Source organism: Lycorma delicatula, chromosome 8 (genome assembly GCF_047948215.1).
Source record: "Lycorma delicatula isolate Av1 chromosome 8, ASM4794821v1, whole genome shotgun sequence".
Lineage (NCBI taxonomy): Eukaryota > Metazoa > Arthropoda > Insecta > Hemiptera > Fulgoridae > Lycorma > Lycorma delicatula.
The window spans coordinates 108,521,842-108,540,956 of record NC_134462.1 but is presented as its reverse complement, the minus strand read 5'-3'; the positions used below and the strand labels follow the sequence as shown (position 1 = coordinate 108,540,956).

Below are 19,115 nucleotides of genomic sequence, written 5' to 3'. Positions count from 1 at the left end.
ATTATCAAGTAATAATTATTAATTTAAAAAAATATAAATCTTATAAAAAAAAATGTGAAATTTTACAATTCACAATTTATAATAAAATTTAGGGACAACAAAAATATAATCAGTTAATAATACATAACGAAGGAATGAGAAAGAAAATATCTGATCCCCTATATCTAATTCTGTTCATTATTTGTGCCTGCCAATTATATACCATGCAAGTTGAAATGTGGCCACACCCAACAAATGTAACACAAACAAAAGGGTGGGGCTGTAGAAAAACAAAATAATGCAATACACTCTGGTTTAATTGCAAGGCTTCATCAAATATGATAAGAACATAAGAATAAAAATCAAATAAACAATGGTAAACACATATGGTTATGATATGGCAAGACCTGCTTAGCACTGACCCAGCAATCTGTCAATCTGTATAATCTAACAAAACAATTTCACTCCTTTTAGAGGCTCCTGTGCCTTGTTTTTTTTTTTTTTTTGTTTTTTATAATTTGACTGAAATATGAAATGACTCAGATTATTTTATTTGTAATTCCATGTCAACAATTTTAATATTTTATAAGCCCTAAACTGAAAAATGAATTAACCATAATTGTTAATATAAAAAAATTAATAATATAATATTAAATATTATATCTGACATCTTAACACTTTAACTCTTTTACACCCAAGAAATTTAATTACACCAAAATTCTAAAAAGAGACTGTGTTCACTAGAGAATAATAATTTATTAAAAACATATTCATAAAAGTGGATACAAACTTAATTCTTGAATTTAGAGTTCCATCCATTATCAGTGAGTCTGATCTTAACCGTATTTGAAGGTGGAAATTTCTAAATACCTCTACATGTTATTGTTAAGATTCATAAACTTATGTTTATTCTCATTAAAACTGATAATATGTATTTTGGTAAAAAACCAAATTAATCGTTTAGTTTAAAAAAAACACGATAATGCAGATGTGTTTTCGGAGATAATGGTAATTTTAGGTACAACCACAAAAAATTAGAAGAGTGATTAGAATTAGAAGAGAATTAAATCTATTTACCAATCAAAATAAAATATTTATTTATTAGCCATTTAAAAATGCTACTAACAATAATACTTCACTTAACCAGTCCTCTTTGTTAGTGATAACCAGTCTTGTTATTCGGTTGACTATCTGTCCCATATGAAAAATCAAGGGTTTACTGTAATAAAAATAATTTTACAAATATAATAATGTAATAAATTACATTATGTAATTTATTGTATTAATGTAATTGCTCATCTTAGAAGAGCAATAATGATACAGTAATTCTAATATTTGTTTCTTTATTGAATTAGTTAAAATCAAAAGTAGATTCAATGCGTTTCTGTATGTCACGTTATACTCACAATATGTAAAAGGATTAATTACATTCAAATACAGTTATTGCTCGTATGTAGTATAATTTCTAACAGTTCCTAGATTGCTTCAATGTATTTATAAAATATACATACACCTTAATTTTAATCCACCTTGCAACTTTATTCTTTGTGTCACGTTTTGTTAAGAAGTTCCCCATCATCACGTGCTAATGTATTACCTAATCTCGTGTTACAGAAAAAAAAACTTTTTTTTTATACCTTCAAGACAGCCTATTATAAGAGATTAGTATAGTCACATCTGATGATGGGAATTTATTACTGAAACGTGTCATTAGACACAAAGAATGAGATTACCTGACGGAATTAAAATAAGGTACAGTAATTATATATTTTTTACAGAGTCTCTTTTTATGATTCCAAGAACTAACAAAACAAAAGAACAGTCTACATTACTGGTATGTATTATTACTAATTTATTGTACATAATAGCCATTATAACATTGACTTCTGACTGGCTTAAGAAAATAAACTGCTTGCCAAACCGATTTATGGGTTGCAGCCAATAGCAATTTATAATTTCATTACACACATCTGCTAACTATTTTTTCAGTGCTGGTACAGCAGCAATTGATTTAAAATGAAATCTATCAACTGGGATGTGTATGGCATACTCTGTTTATTGGAAATGGAAGTATATACCATCACTAAGATCCATTCATGATTTTGCTGTGTGTATAGTAACAACAATGTTAAAGTGACATTAATAAGTGGAATTGGGAGTGAAAATTTGGAAAGTACACAAATGTGTAGACATGGTAAAACGAGGTAACATTCAATTATGATAGATGAATTATGCAAGGGAATTTTGTAGATAAATCCCATGGAATTTGGAACACAATAATTTCAAATTTATTATGAAACACAAATTAAAACAGTTTTAAGATCAAATTTAAGGAAAGTAGTGTAAGATGCTCATGACGAGTATTTTTATTTTTTATGATTAATTCACCACATAAGCTTGAAGCGTTCACCATGGGAATAAAAAATGGAAATTTTGTAAGTATAAAAAATGTCATGCTGACCAGGATTCAAACCTGGAATCAGACGAAAAGCCAAAATGCTACCACTCCAGCATGGTGATAGGCTAATTGTTTTCCTGTTTAACAATGCAACCTTCATTTCTTAGATCCTGAAATGAACTTATTTGGGCAATTCAATCGGTTGTTTCCTATCCATCACTATAGCCTGAACCTGGTATCAACAACTACAATTTCTTCATCAAGATAAAACTCTGGAAACTACCTGGTACTCCAAATACAAAACAATCACGAATGGTATTAATAGCTAATATATATTTTGGGACCAGACTTTTTTTTATGAGGTCTGCACAGCTAGTATTACAATATTAAAGTACTGGAAATGGAAGGCTTACTGGAATCTGGAAATAATGTATGCCTACAAGTATTACTCAACAAAGTTTAGAAAGTGTAAATAAGAAATGCACAATAGTTTTACATGGGTTATCTAAGCTAGTGCTAGCAAAGTGGAGGAGATAGCAAGAAGCCAGTTGCCGGTCCAGGAAACCATACCCAATCTGTGCATCAACTGAGCTTTCTATTCATTGATGAATGAAAATATGAGTATGATGTGTATGTAAGTAACGTGATGTGCAAGTAAAATAATTAAATTCTTTTATTATAAATAATAATAAATAAACTTTTTTGTACAATTACAAAGATAAGTACAAGCTTTTTATCCAATTAAGTCAATCTTATAACAGCCCTCACGTGTTACTTAATTATATAAATATTTACTATAACCTAAATGTATATTAAGTGAATAATACAAAATTACTCACAAATTTTAAAGATAAAACAGTATAGTGTAGTCACCATTGGGTCTTTAAAGGTTTAAAACTATTTTCAGTCATGGGTTTCCCGAACTCCTACACACCAAAAAACAAAAATTTATACAATAGTACTTAGAATTTTTAACTAAAATATTAAAAAACACACATACATACACTTGCATCATACGCAGTTATAACAGATTGCCTTGACTGCTATCTATTAGGTAATGTCTGCCATGAGACATAAAACTCATGAACCTGCATAAATTGGATTCTGTTCGCCTCTAAGCAAATTAGTTTTTGCTTCTTTATTGAGTTACTTTTTTTTATTACACAACATATTATAAATATTGTTTTAATTTCTTCTAGTTGACGTTAGATATGATTGTTTTGTTTACTTGAAGCTTTTATTTAAATCCTATGAATAGATTATGATAAAATCACATTTAATCCTTGAGTCATGAAACGGTGCGGCAAATATAAATATAACTTATGTATGAGTTATATCTCAGTAGTTTGGGCTGAATCATTGTCACACCTACATGCAAATATACTATATGGCACGTTTAGTTGAGAGTTGTTTAAATGGAATTGACCAAGTGTTACTTTTTATCTAAAAAAAATTGCAATTCATGATCAGCTGTGGAAAAAGGAAATGAAATGTTTACAATTAATATTGCATACTGTTTAACATTTTTATGGGTATTTATTGTTATCATTAATGCATATTACATCATTCTTTTTAATATGTATGTATTTATAAATCAATTGACACATTTTGATAATTAATTGTGATTAATGATTGATTTTAATGTTCTGATTCATACAGAAATCTTTTCCTTTACATTTCAAACATTCTCAATCAATATTTTTATACTTTGTTATATTGTTATTATGTGTTATAAAAAAATGTTGTGAAATTATATTGATACCTTAGGTGATGGTGTGATGAACTGCCAACAACTGAATAAAATTTTTATTGTGAATAGTAGTTATAAACTCCCATAAGAAAGCCACGGTGTGTGCTACTTGTAGTTTCAACTAAATGTGTCATTGAGTATACAATTATTGTTTTATGGGTATAATAATATAGTATAAGCTATCACTTGCCTGGTGTCATGGCATGCTGATTGCTGATGATAAGCAATTAAAAATTTTGTTTCAGTTTTTGTAATAACAACATCATTTAATTCAGTGAAAGAAAATATTTCATTCAGTATTACTGTATTTCACTCTTGGTAAAATACACTCAGTTTATAGTTCATTTTTATAACAGTTTAATTTCATTAATTTTAATTTACCCTGTGTTTTTGTGCCAAAAGGGTTCTAACAATGAGTGATTCTGTTGTGAAACATAAACAAGGAAAACCCTTAAATAGCTTCAAAAAATAATAATAATCAGCAACGTATATAATATAACCTTAAAACAAGATAAAGAGACACTGCTCGAAAAGCAAGTAGTGCAAAAGGTGTTGACAAGAAGAAAACAATTTTAATACAATAAAGAAACACAAGCATGTGTTTGTTTATTATAATCCTTAAAAGACTCGAAAGCATGTGAAAACAACTGAAAAGTTGGATGATTTTACTAAAACCGCTATCAGAAAAAAAGCACATTTGTTTTATTTCAATAATTAGCTTCCTTAACTTGAAGAAAATATTAGATTCTGTGAATACATATTCGGAACTGCCAAATTTTTCTGTAAGTACATTACATAGTGTTTAAAATCAATTAATTTTCATTTCATGTCCTGAAAAAGTTCTTTATTGTCTGGAATGCGAAGATATTATTTAATGATATAGGGAATATTTAAATGGAATTAAGTGATTTTGTGAAGAGGGAAAGACAATTTTTCATCTAAAACTTGGGTTAACACAGAACATGCACACAAAAAGGTGTAAGTGGGTAAAGAAATAACAAGCATAAAAAGACGCTTTTATGAAAGATTTGTCAACTAGGTTGAAAACCCCAACTGGAAATGGTAAACGATTAATATTAATAGTAATGCACATATGAAGTGAAAATGGTTTTTGAATGGTGATTTACAGAAATTTTAATCCAGATCTTCCTAAGGGCATCACAATGAAATGAATGATGAAAATTTATGCAGTGGTTTAAAAAAATTGTTGCAGAAGGATCCATCATAGTAATGGATAATGCACCATGGCACTGCCTGAATACTGAAAAAATTCCAAATGCTTCAACCCAAAAATCAGAAATTGTCAAAATTCTTAAAATTAAGAAAATCGTGTACACTTTATATTAAAAGCAGCACTTATAAAGTTGATATATTCAGTTAAATAAAAATATTCACTATAAAATAGATATGATAGCAAAACTAAGATTGTGTCATTTTGGATCTTCTTCCATACCGTTGCAATTTTAACCTGACAGAATAGATATGCGCACAAGTCAAAGGCTACATTGGGAATAATAACACATTTAAGTAAAGCGTTAAAAAATATCTACTGATAGCTGTTAATAGAGTAGTTGCAAATACTTGGAAAAATTGCATTCAACATATAATTAAAGAAGAAAAAAAGCATGGGAAGTGGACAAAATTTGTGTGAAAATATTATTGAAGATATTGTGATAAATTTTGGAAACAATGACACTAGTTCAAAAGACAGCATCTGTTTGAAAAAATACATATAGATAATATATATATGTATTGAAGAAATACATTGAGGTACAAATATTTTTTTCTGTTTACTTGATGAAATTTTAATAAAGCAATAACTAACATTTTTTTTTTTTAATTTTAATTTTTAAGAGTAATATATTATTTTATTACAATTTTCTAATCTTTGTATTAAAAAAAGCTACTTTTACTTCATTTTTAAGTAAAGTGATTTTTTCTCAGTTGGATTATTCTAAATTAAATTACATTCGAATCATCATACTGTTTGGGGTTTACTGCACACTTCTGTAAAACAAATTATAGTGATAAATTTATGATAATTTAAAATACACTATCTTACTAAACGTCATTTATCTTACAGAAATCAATGAAAAAAACACAATTTTAACAAAAATAATTATTTTTAAGAGAAATATTATTTGAAATAAAAATTTCTCTATTGATGAATTAATTATTCTCTTGTCCTCTTCAAGCTATTATTCAAAACTTAATCTTTGCTTAGTGATACATACAGTAACAAGTAGTCACCCAATTTTAAAGCTCTACTTTTTTGTGATGGGTGAGAAATGAATTTTGAAAGTATGAAAAATATCAAGCCTAATCATAACTCAAATCTGTTATTTTTGAATTGCAGACAATTGAAGAAAATGTAGAGGGAGACATTTAGAAGTTAACTTATAAAAAAACACCTTAATCTAGAGTAGTAGTGTTCTAAAAATAGTTTGTACATAATAAACTGATTCATAAAAAAAATTACCTCATTTATTGCTTTTTACTATGAGTACCTTTAATTATGGTTGTGTTGTGACATAATATATAAAAGCACATGGAGTACAATATGTACTGGCCAAATTTACTTTTCTGTAATTGATGATATTCACAGTACATTTAGTCCTGAGGTCAACAGAAAGATGGTATTTGTAGAGCTGAATATTAGTTGTATTTCAGAAGACATAATATACTGATACATAATAGTAATAATCAGTTCTGTGAAGATGAAACAACAATACATCACCTAATGCTTTGTTTTCTCAAACTTAAATGGCATGCTTTAATATAAAATTTTTCTGAGCAATTGTATCTCACAACAGATTAACTGCAACCATTAAATTACAGAATCTAATGTAAGAACAATAAAAATGAAAATCTTGAAAAAAATTAATTGAAATAAATACACATCAATAATTGCAAGAGGTAAACTCCAAATTATTTTTATGAATTTCATGTGTACTAGACATATCACGGGGAATACTGAAAACTTGCTGGAGTAACGTAAGTAAAGAAATCATTTATAATTATTTTTCTAATATTATGTTTTACTATTATACATTTATATTTACATAAATTATTAATTTAATTATAATTTTATAGTGTTTTTTCCATAGACCTAAATTTATTTTAAATAGAATTATTATTATTATATCATTTTTACTTACTATTATAATAGAGTTTTATTTATTTTTTTTATGAGTTAAAGTACATATTATATAATAATTTTATGCTGACAAATCAGATGGTTTGTAAATGTAATGATCCATCACAGAATATGTATATAGTGAAGTGAAAAAGTTCAAATTCCACCACCATACACTCAACAAAAAAGGAAAAAATCAATATGATGACATCAGAACAATCTAATAATTTAATTTACATAATTAATACACAAATAACTCAATATTTAAGAATGAATGAATTAAAAGAGGCATACTGACATTACCTAACATTAAATATGTTGATTAACCAGATCACACAAGTCAATGTATTCTACAATACACACCATTTATATAATGACTCTTGAATGAAAATATTACAATCGCACTACATTGTGTTTAAAATTCACTCTTCTTCTAATACCTGTTAACTGTTCACCTTCATTAATGGATAACAGTTTAATGCACTAATTTTTAAGTGCTACAGGTAATATTAACTCAATGAATTTAACAAAACACAATATTACTCATAAATAATTGAAAAAGTAGCAAAGCGAAAACCACTTTCTGGAGTACATACCAAAGACCATTTGTATACTGATTCCAAATAACGATACTTCACACATAAGACATAAAACAACACTCAACAAGATACAAATAATTAACTCACAAACTGTCTTTTTTCACATTAGAATAACAATTTTTATTCCCCTAAATAAAAAACACCACAACAAATGAACAACTGCAATTCACTAATATATTTCATTTAAATTAAATGAACCATGAAATAACTGATCATAGTGCAAAGTTAACTGAAATTTGTATATTCTTTCCAAATCTGATAAACAATTCATTTTTATAATTCTTTATATCTAACCTAAAGAGAATAAAAAAATGATTTGTAAGGCCACAATGTCCAGTCACGTCCGACGTTAGAGTACGAAACGTAATGGAAAGTTAAAAAAATATTAAATGAAATAAATTACCATAAGAGAGAATAAAATTAGCTATATTAATAAAACACTACAATGAACAACAAACACAAATTAATTTTTGAAAAACAGAAAATATTCAGCGAGAGACTAACCTATCAACATGGGAGTTCCATTATTCTCGGTCCTACAAAAATCAGTGATGCCTAATTAACCTTCACACTGTAAACGAAAATTCTCATCAATTATACATTTTTTTATACTGTTTAGGGCAGAATAAATTTTAAGGAGAAATAATCCAATTAATAAATAAAAATCAACTAAACAATTTTTTTCACTTGTCAGTTTTTACAGTGTATAAATAATTAATCCTTGACCAATTAAAATATTGTTTTGTGTTCAAATTTTGCAAGTTTGCATAATTTTCAAAGCTAAAGCATCAGGTTATTAATGCCTTAAAAATTATACTGCGAAAATTGTAACAAAAAAACTAAATATTTTAAATACATTCATAAAATTAGACATTTTTTTGGGCGTAATATAGTGTAAAACTATTCATAGGGAGTATTTTATGAAATATATTAATTATCTTTAAAAAATGTTACATCAGAACACGATGTTTTAAATGCAGGTTAACCTGTTTCGCATGTGTACTAGATGGTGATGGCAGCAAGTTAAGGCTGATGCAATAGTAGATTTGTTCGTGCTCCGTATGTGAATTATTAATTTTAGGCGTTTATTGTTTTTATTTGTGCAATTTTTCTAAAGTTTATTATTAATTTAGTCTGTCTTTATTAAGTTAAACACAATATGACGGAAGAAGAGAACGTAAGTAGCATTTTTATTAATTACTAAACTTTCCATCAACCTCATCCAGATGTATTATTTTATTTTGTACCGTGCTTATATTACCGGTTTAGTTTTATATAGAACATTTAAAGTTAATTATAAGTAATCAACGGTCCAGTTATTTGGTCTCTTAATGATTTAGAGTTCTTTTCTTTTACTTAAATTAATTTTCTTATTGAAATTCGGTACTGCATGTGGCACGTTTTTCTTTTTTTAGTTTTTTTTTCTCATTGCCTTTAGTAATTTACCTTTGACTATGAACCGAAAGTGATTATCTTCGTAGTGAAATATTCATTCCGTGTTGTTAGATTTATCGTTCATTTGGTAATTGATACAGCTTTCCTATTATATTATTCATTATAAATAATTCGAGTCATGCCTTGTGAGGAGGTTAAATGAGTTCATATGTTTACCCCTTTTAAATGTGCTCCATACATTAAATGTATTAGTTTTGTAAGTCCTGTCTTGATGATGCAAGTTATGAATGAGATTATATTTTTTAATCTGTTATGGTTTTGGAATGCATGATACAAGAAATTCATAAATTGATTTTATAGGGTTTCCTCTAAAATGGAATTGTATAGATGCAGTGATAATAAATAATGATATAACTTGTCTCTAATGAGTTTTGATTGTCTTATCATGCTTTTTAAGAAATTTGAGACTACAATTATTAGTTTGTAACTATTTTTCCATCTCTATGATTTACAAATTACATAACTTCATCAAATAATTTAGCGTTTGTTCTTAGACTATTACATGAGTCTACTGTTAACATTTTGGTTTCTCTATTGCTATATTTATTAATTTTTTATTTTTATTGAAAAGTTAATACTTTCCTTAAACCTTGTAGTGGTAATTATATTCATTCTATTTGTTTATTCAGTCTACTATAGGCTGATGCCCAATTACAGTTATCCACTGTTTTATTAATTTTTTCCAGTGAGAGATTACGTTTATATTGTATGTTTCAAGCCTCTGGAATTTATATTTAAAAACTTCTGTGAAAATCAGGGATACCACTATGCAGAGATTAGGTGATAGTTCTGCAAATTTTTCAGGTTTAGATATCACCATACTGCATTATTAGCCCCATAGGTCCTATTTTAAATTACTTTAGCTTGATATGCATTAGATTCAACTTCTTTCAATTTGATGGATCAAGTAATAAAATACATCAGTAAATGTAGATAATAAAGCATTAATTAGTTCAGATGAGAAATATTGCTTTCATTTATTTTATGGAGAAAATGAATGTATTTTAAATAGCATTATCCAATTATAAATAGCACTTGTTAAGTAACATTTGTTTAACTCATAATATCTAAGTAAGGTAGAATTTTCAACTAATTTTTATGTTATTGTGATTTTTTATTTCAATTATACCTACTTTACCAACTGTTTTTCCCTGGCATAATCAATAGTGTTATAAACTGTTAAATGACTTGCGTCATTCTTACATATGTCAGATATCGTTTTGTACATACTAAACTGTTAAGTGACTTGCATCATTCATATATATATATGTCAGATATCGTTTTGTACATACTGCTGAATGGAGCTATAAGTTGTAATCTCTCATCTTGGTATTTTCCTATGAATGTATTCCCAAACCAAGGATTTTTACTAATTCATTCTGTTTTAGTTACACAGTTAAAGTTAATAAACTGTTATGTTATCAGTTTCTTATATCATACCCAGCAATAAAGGATATAATTAATATCAGAATGAAACTTAGTAAAGCAATATTAACAACGATAATAATAAGTAAGTAAAAGAAGTTTGTAAAACATTAAATAACCTATAAAACTACTCTTAACCAAAAAACGATGCAATCAACCAACCAGAGTTGAAAGTGATGATTAGCTAAACACAATCCAAACCACTTGGACTATGGCCAATCATGACTTTATGTAGGGTAGGATAAGGTAGGCCTTCACTGTTTTAATTTGTTTACAGAATCAGTTGTCATTACGCAAAAACAAATATTAAAGCTTTAGGAATGATTTTTATTCTCAGAAAAACTTTTGATACATATATGTGTGATTTAATTTGAATACTTTTGTTAAAAAACGACTAAAAATGTATTATTTTATTTTTATTTAAATATTTTGTGATTGTTAAACATTTTTTCTGGATATTCTCTGTTATTCAGCCATTTTTGCTGCTCTGTTTTGGATGGTCGTGTATCATAAATGCTTTATATTACTGTAAATATATTACATTAAGCAACATGATAGAACCAATTTTAACTAAAAAGAAGCTTTTATAAAAAAATTAAAATTACATTTTTAAGCAGTATTACAGATTTACAAATAAAAAAATTTATTTTTTTCAATGTGTTGCCCTTGATTATATTAGTCTTGCTAGTATTGTTGGAAAATTACTTTCTTATGAACCCATCATTTTACCATCATCAAAATTATAATTTCTGTAACAGAAAATTTTTTTTGTTTTATTGAGATTTTAAGAAATGAAAATTTTGAAACAGGTTCAAACATTTTTTTTAATTACAACTAAGTTTAAGTAGGATAAAGCCCCGTAAAATGAATTCTAACAGATTTCTTTAGCACTAGTAGTTGTAGAGCATCATGCATTTCTATTGTCTAATAAAACAAAATTTTGCAATTTTTGAAAATTTATAAAAAAAAAAGAATTTTATTTTAAATACATTTTATAGGTACATCCTGTAAAAAAAATTATAAAAAACATAATTTGAGATATTACTTACTGTTCAAAAAAAATTCTTTACTGGTGGATTGAACATGTAATGTCCAGATGTAATGCTATCTATTACAACTGATGGGTTTGTCCATTAAGAAGGAAAAGTTAAGTTTTTACTGTAGTAATAAGTAGTTTAATAATTAAAAACCCACTTACCAACAATTCTTTTATATATATACATTCAAGCGCTTTCAGAATAAAATTCCATCATCAGGAGCTTAAAAAATATATGTTATAATCTAATAAAACTAAAACTTCTTTATCGTGTAAATTTGTTTATGTAACGTAATATAATATAACAGTGGTTGTCAAATGTTTAAAATTATGTCGACTTAATGTCCTGTCATTGTGAATTTCTCCACCGTTATCTGTGTGATAAATATCCCTGTTTATTTTTTTTTGTTTAGAAAATTTTGTGATCATTTTTTTGGTTGAAACTATTCACCTTGTTACATCCAAGTCCATAATTTTATGCTTTAGGACACTGGTTACCAAACCTTTCCAAGTCACGGCACCCTACCCTAGGTAAAAGTATGATTACTCATAAGGAAGAGATAAAAATAAATAAAACTCATTTATTTTCATTATTTCAATTTTTTTTTTACTTTATTAACATTGTCAAAAATTGCTGCAATATTACAAAACAGTCTTTGCCTGCATCTTCATTCAATTTTCTTCTCCATAGTTTGAGTTTTTTTTTTATAAAAGCTGATATTTTTCCTCATTGCCTTCAAAAGGTACATGCTTTCCCTGCAGAGAGAGATTAAGGGAATTCAGCTTTTTAAAACTTTGCATAACTATAGTAGTTTTATTAAATAATCGGCATCAGAAAAATCATCTGCATCTTTGTATCCTTCCTCTTTCAGGAAAATAAAAATTTCTTGCTGCAATTCAAAGATAACGTGATAAAACATTATAATGAGGGAGCCATTGTGCACTACTACAGTACAACAAAAATGAGTGTTCAGCTCCCATATCCAAACAGTTTTTTAAAAACCTTGCTTTCAATGAACAAGATCTTATAAAATTTACCACATTCACCACACATTCTAACATCTGATTCAGTGCAGGACTCTTAAGACTCTAGAGAAGTCCTTCTCTATGAATAATGCAATGGGTCTACAGTGCATTTGGTGATTTGCTTGGAATAAGTGCCTGTAATCCTCCATAACAGCTAGACAAGGAGCTAGCTCCATCAGTTCTGACATCAATACACTTAGGCCAATTCAAATTATTTTCAGATATGAATGTATCAAGAATCTCAAACAGGTCCTTAGCCTTCGCTCCTGCAATGATATTTCTTACAAAACAGAAGTTCTTTACTATTATTACCATTTGTAAATCGTACTTAGCATCATATCAAATTAACATCCTTATTATTATCCGTAGCCTCATCTAGCTGGAATCCAAATTCCACTCCTTCAATTTTTCCAATTAATTGATCATTGATGTCCTCCACCATATGTTGTATTCTCCGACTAATTGTGTTATTGGACAAAGGCACTTTTAAAAGCAGCTTTCCAGCAGACTCGCCAACCATGATTTTCAGTTCACCATATCTACATAGCCGGTAGAATAAGTTCTTCTGCGATGGTATGAGGCTTTCTTGCATTTCACAATTCTGTAAGCCACCTTGTAAGATGCTAGCAAAGGATTGTTTGGTATTGATGCAGTCTTAAAAAAATATACATATTTTTTTTTGTTTCAGTTCTATAACTTCCTGGCAAAAAAATATGAGGTTTGCCAACCATGCTGTAGTGATTAGCTTCTAAATGGCGCTTCAATTTACTTGGAAGCATACGCTTCACTGCCAAAACTTTCATACACAATACACATTGTGGTTTCTTTTCACCATTAATTTCTGTTGACATTAAACCAAATTCTAAATAATCATAATTACGATATTTTTATTTCTTCACAGTCGTGCCACTGGTTGAAGACATACTTTCTTTATCTGCACTATTATCTTTATTACAGTTCAAAAATCAGTCCATCATTAAAGATACAAGAGCAAAAAGTCAAACTATTTATCAAAGACAACAAATAAGGAGTAATATAACACTATATACTACATGAATTAATTTATGTCACTGCTTATTTATATGAAATGCAGAATTTAATTTCATTAGATTTAGATTATAAACTGACTGGCTGAATCGAGTCTGCAATGCTTGCTTATATGCTTTTTACAAGATCTTCCAGAACAGTCCAAATCTGTCACGAAGGGTCTACCACCTCAACGTATCTAGCACAATCAAGAAGGTGCAGCATTGCCGGCTTGCGTTCGCTAGAATATTCTGCACCAGTAACTATACTTTTATACAGGGTCAAGTAAAAACAACAAACCCCAAAAAAATCTTGATATTTTTAGCTTCTCACTTTTTGTTTAGTTAGGTCAAATGTAAATTTCTTGGTTCAGTTAATTATGAAGCCTTTACAATATTTCATGCCACCCCTTTGTAGAGGCTGCGGCTCCCTGAGGTGCCACAGTGCACAGTTTGGAAATCATTGCTTAGGATGTCATAGTAAGTCTCATTTTTCTGATGTTCCATGTAACGCATTGGATGCCTTGTAACATTTCTACCCAATACTATACACATATGGGGTGGAAACTCGTTTGTTTAACTCGTTCATTTTCTGCGAACAGTGTTGTCAAATCTGTATTAGGCATGCACACTTCTGCAGTTTCGGTCAGTTAGTGAGGGAATCATGTTAGATTGGATGTGAAGATGTCCGTTTTGAGGCCTATGTGAAGGCGAAATTTGATATGTATTTTACTGATGGAAATGTCTGCTGAGGCATTTACATTGGTGGCATCCCGACCGAGGCCTGGCTGGTGACTGTAAGATGTAATCAGTTAGAGGGTCTAAAGATGACCTTCGGTAAAGCCCCTCAGAGCTTTGAATGAAGGGGGTGGTGTGGCGACCGGTAATGTCACAATTGTGGGTGTTTTCCCCCTATGGGGTTGAGATACAGTTTCTACATTTACTTCTCTACATTTTCTCATTTATCTGATTTACACTTGAGCCTCAGTAATTTTGTTGCAATTTCATAATAACATGTTAGTTAACATCTCGATCATCAGCAATTACAGTGTCACAACTCAAAATTAAATATATTTTGAAAACAAAGATTAAAATTTTATTCATTAATTTCTAAACAGTTTTTTACTTTGTTATCAACAAGAATTTTTATTATTCATAAATTTAATCCTGACAATATAAAAATAATAATTGCAAAAATTGAATTTTAGGGTGAGTTTTATCAAACAAAATCAATTCTTCTTTGAGTTGTACCACTGTTGCTTTGATTTTACTGTTTTAATAATGACAGAATCAACTACATAAATGAAAAAAAAAAAATATTGTAACTATATAGTCTTTTAATTTTATTATGTGAATTAATAATTAATTATGATAATGTTTTAATATAGGATGTATGTGATGTATAATATTCATAATTTATTATGAAGAAAAGAAAAAAAATACATTTTCGAATAGCAATAATGAAATTAGTAATGATTTTTTCAACAAAATGTAAAAAAACAAAGTAGAATCTATTGAAAACTAAAAATGTTTTAAATATTTATAAACGTGAAAGAGTTAAATATTAATCATTATTTTTTGGCTGATTTTCTTCTTTTTTGCTTTGTGAGGGAATTGAGGAATTATAAAAATGAGAGTAACAATTAGTAATCAAATTGGATTTTAACAGGGTTGAAGATCTTGAAACTTCTGAGTGATTACTGCTATGAACTGTGAAATAAATCCCTTATTTGTTAACATCTATCAGACTCCAGTATCTATTAAATTGTAGACATCTATCATCTTCATTAAATTTGTTGCATTTCAACCAACAATTTACATCACATGGTGGACCCATTTTCATTCTGGTACTACCTTTCCTTTTTTATTTTGTTTTTTACTCTTCCTAATTTTCTTATTTCTTAAAATGATGTCATTTCAGAATTTTTATTCAATACACCTAACGCTTGAGAACTAGTAGTAGGACTTACTTATATTTAATGTTAAAATAAATTTGAAAACAAGATCCAAAAACTTATTTCCTGGTATTTTACATGAGGAGTGCACTAAACCTTGGTGAACAGTTTTTTTGTTAGACTTTTAAACTAAATATTTACAATTTTTACTGGGATTACCTAAAACAACAGTTGTTATTAATATTTTTGTAATCGCTGTTGATTTGTCAATTAATTTTGCTTATTATTTCTTTGTTGTTTTATTTAATTTACTTTTTACACATTTGTTGTTGTGCTTACTTAGTCACCTGACGACATAAAATAAATCTTCTATTCTGATCTGTGGTTATAATGAACAAACAGGTAGTACAATGGTACAAACAGGTAGTGTAATGAACAAACAGGTAGATATGGTTCCACAGAAAAAAAAAGAGATGCCCCTCCCAGAATTTGCCTGGATGGCTCATGGGAATAATTTTGAAACCTTGATCTGAGTAACATCATAGAATACATACGGTTAATTATGGGATAAAAAATAGGTGTGATTAAAATCCATTAATTATTTAAAATATGAACACGTGATATTAAGGTAATTATATCAAGATAGTAAATATAAAAAATAACTACAAAATAAATCACAATTCAGAAGATGTTAGTGAAAATTATTTTGAAACAAAATGAACATGTTGAAGGGGATGCAGAAAATTTGGGGTTTTTCTCCCCAGTATTTTAATTAGTATTATTTAGAAATTCATCAACACAGTTATTATTTTTGAAAAAGGAAAACTCTTTAATTGTTTTTTAAGTAACTTTATGGAAATATTTTTGAGTGGTTTGGCGATTTATCGAAAGTAGCAATGGAAACAAAATAAGGCACTGCCGTAAGTTACAGTCGGGTTAAGTTATACAACACAATTTCTTGTTTGGCTTGATGAGATGGATATTGTTGTTTAAAAAAATAATTCCCTTTTATCAAGATTGTGCATTCATAAATATAAGCTTGTGGATAACATTTTTGATTTACTAAATATACCGCAATTCATAGTAATCTGTTTGCATCTTGGGGAGCTCATTTTGTATCTTCGAAACTTGTTTTAATTTTTAAATGTACCTCAAAATATTAGATTACACTTTAGATGATGGAAGTATGTGGAATCATAATAAAAAATTAATAATGATGACAACTATAGTGTTTTATTAAGGGGGCTTCAAAGCAAACAGTACGGTTTGATTTTGTTGTAAATGTAGTCGGCTTTATCATCCAAAGAGTACTTGCCATCTAATAAAACACCAGAAATTTTGGTTTATGAGCAATAGAAATACTATAATTATCGTTAATGGGAATTCTGTCTATGCGGTCAGCAGTGTTATTTCCGTGAGAAGCAAACCGCAACAGTTTTATCCATATTTAAAGTTAGATGGTTGTAATCCATCCAGTGAATAATTTTTTTAACTACTATTATAGAATTTCCTATTTCTTTTGCGGTATTTTCCTTTTGATATAGATAAAATTGTCATTTGAGAGGATAACAACGAACAGGTATTTTGAACATTTCAAAAATAAATAATAAAAAACAAGGGACTGAGGACCCTTCCTGTGGCACTCAGCATTTTACATCTTGAAGCAAGGACCTATATTTTTTGTGTGTTTATTTAACAATTTGACAATTGTTTTAGAATTAAAATAGTTATCTAAGATTTAGATTCTAACTAACAATTTTTTCTAAGCATCTTTGGTGCTTAATCTTTTGTTTTCCGATTTATTTTAATAATAATTTAGTGTAATTTTTTGTATAATATTAAAAAGTCGAACGTATGTGTTGCAAATTATAGCAAGTACTTAGGGTATGGATGATGTTTTTTTCTTTTTTTAACTATATAGTTCATTAATTGTTATTTATTTTTCTGAGAAAAATAAATTGGCCTCTAAATCTGTCAATGTACAGAATATATAATATATACAGAATGAACTTTATGAGAGATATTTATTTTGTAAATAATAAATACAATGTGATTCTTTTTATTTAGTAGATCACCAAAATATTGATTTTAACTTTACAAATAATGTGATTTCAGTTCAGCAAAGAATGGAAAAGTGATCGATGTAGGTTTGTAGATATTTTCTTCATTAAGTGTTTGTATATAATTATAAAATATTCAATAATTTTTTATTAATTTATTAACAGATTTTTGATCCTACATCAAAGAAGAAGAAAAAGAAAAAGAGGGCATTTGATATCGATGCTGCTCTTGCAGAAGGTACTGTTAATGAAACTGTTGAAAATGCCGACTCAACTACAACTGATAAGGAAAATCAGGAACCAGTTAGACAAGAAAATGAAATGGATGTAGAAGGTAATTATTATTGTTATTATGTTTGAGCTCGTAATGATTTTGTTTTGTTCTTGTAGATGTAGATAATATTATTTGTATTTTTATTATTTATAAGGGGAACCAAAAGTTTGCATTCATCATCATTATTGATAACTTAGAAGAGTTACATTGCTATGTAAATGCATAATCTGAATGTAATTTAGCCCTTGCTAGCCTGCCTTTTCCGTAACAGAAAAGGGGCCAATATATAGTTGGACATTTTTAATGACTATTTTCAGAAATTGTGAGAAACTCACTCTTAAGGAACTTAAAGATATAATCAGTATATGCATTGGAAAAATCTTTATTGACAAAATTTCGCCATTACTAGATAAAATGAAAACATTTAGTAGCTTGCAGTGGAACATATAAAACATATTTCCAATATTTATTTTATTTTTAAAAATATATAGTTTATACAAATTGTAAAGTCAGGGAGTGAGCCTGAACACACAAAGGTAAAGAAAATTAATATTTGTGTTTTATATTGCTATAAACAATCATCAGGAAATGATGTATGGCTTTTATAAAATTTTGAAACAACTAAATAAAAAAGGTAAGAGTATCATGGTAGCAAAATTGATGTTTGTGCTCTCTGTGATCTAAATTTTGCAATAAAAACTGGGCAGACGGCTACTAAATAGAACATAATGATATTTTGCTTAATATTTTACATTTTTTTATTATTCACCAACCTTTTTTTTTTTGCAGACTTCATTTCATTTTGACTTTAAGAAACATTCTTACTTTATAGCACTGTACTGCCAGGTGCTTAGAAAATTATCCTATCCGTTGATGGAGCTTTGATTACTTTTTACAATGTTTAAAAATTCATTTGGTAATCAAAGGTACACAAACCAGGTCATTCATTTAGAAATTTGTAAAAGTATTACTACTTTAACTGTGATTACCACAAACTAGTCAGTAAATGTGAAAATTTGTTTGTACATTATTAATATACCAAGAAGGATAATGGAAT

At 28.1% G+C, this 19,115-nt stretch overlaps 2 protein-coding genes across 3 annotated transcripts in view; one reads left to right on the top strand and one right to left on the bottom strand.

The window, feature by feature from the left end:
- Positions 1-8,395, bottom strand: part of ago (F-box and WD-40 domain protein 7) — a 46,461-nt gene extending 38,066 nt beyond the window's left edge. The window contains exons 1-2 of the mRNA XM_075372839.1: positions 8,367-8,395; positions 3,217-3,303 (exon numbers count right to left, since the gene is read on the bottom strand). The gene's annotated coding sequence lies outside the window, so the exon portion shown is untranslated. The remainder of the gene's footprint in view (positions 1-3,216; positions 3,304-8,366) is intronic.
- A 458-nt stretch (positions 8,396-8,853) lies between these two features.
- eIF2beta (eukaryotic translation initiation factor 2 subunit beta) overlaps positions 8,854-19,115 on the top strand; it is a 43,214-nt gene continuing 32,952 nt past the window's right edge. The window contains exons 1-2 of one of the 2 annotated variants that reach the window (XM_075372609.1): positions 8,854-9,039; positions 17,950-18,118. In XM_075372609.1, coding sequence (XP_075228724.1) covers positions 9,022-9,039; positions 17,950-18,118 — 187 coding nt within the window. In that variant the 5' untranslated portion in view covers positions 8,854-9,021. The remainder of the gene's footprint in view (positions 9,040-17,949; positions 18,119-19,115) is intronic. The other variant, XM_075372610.1, reaches the window with a different exon arrangement.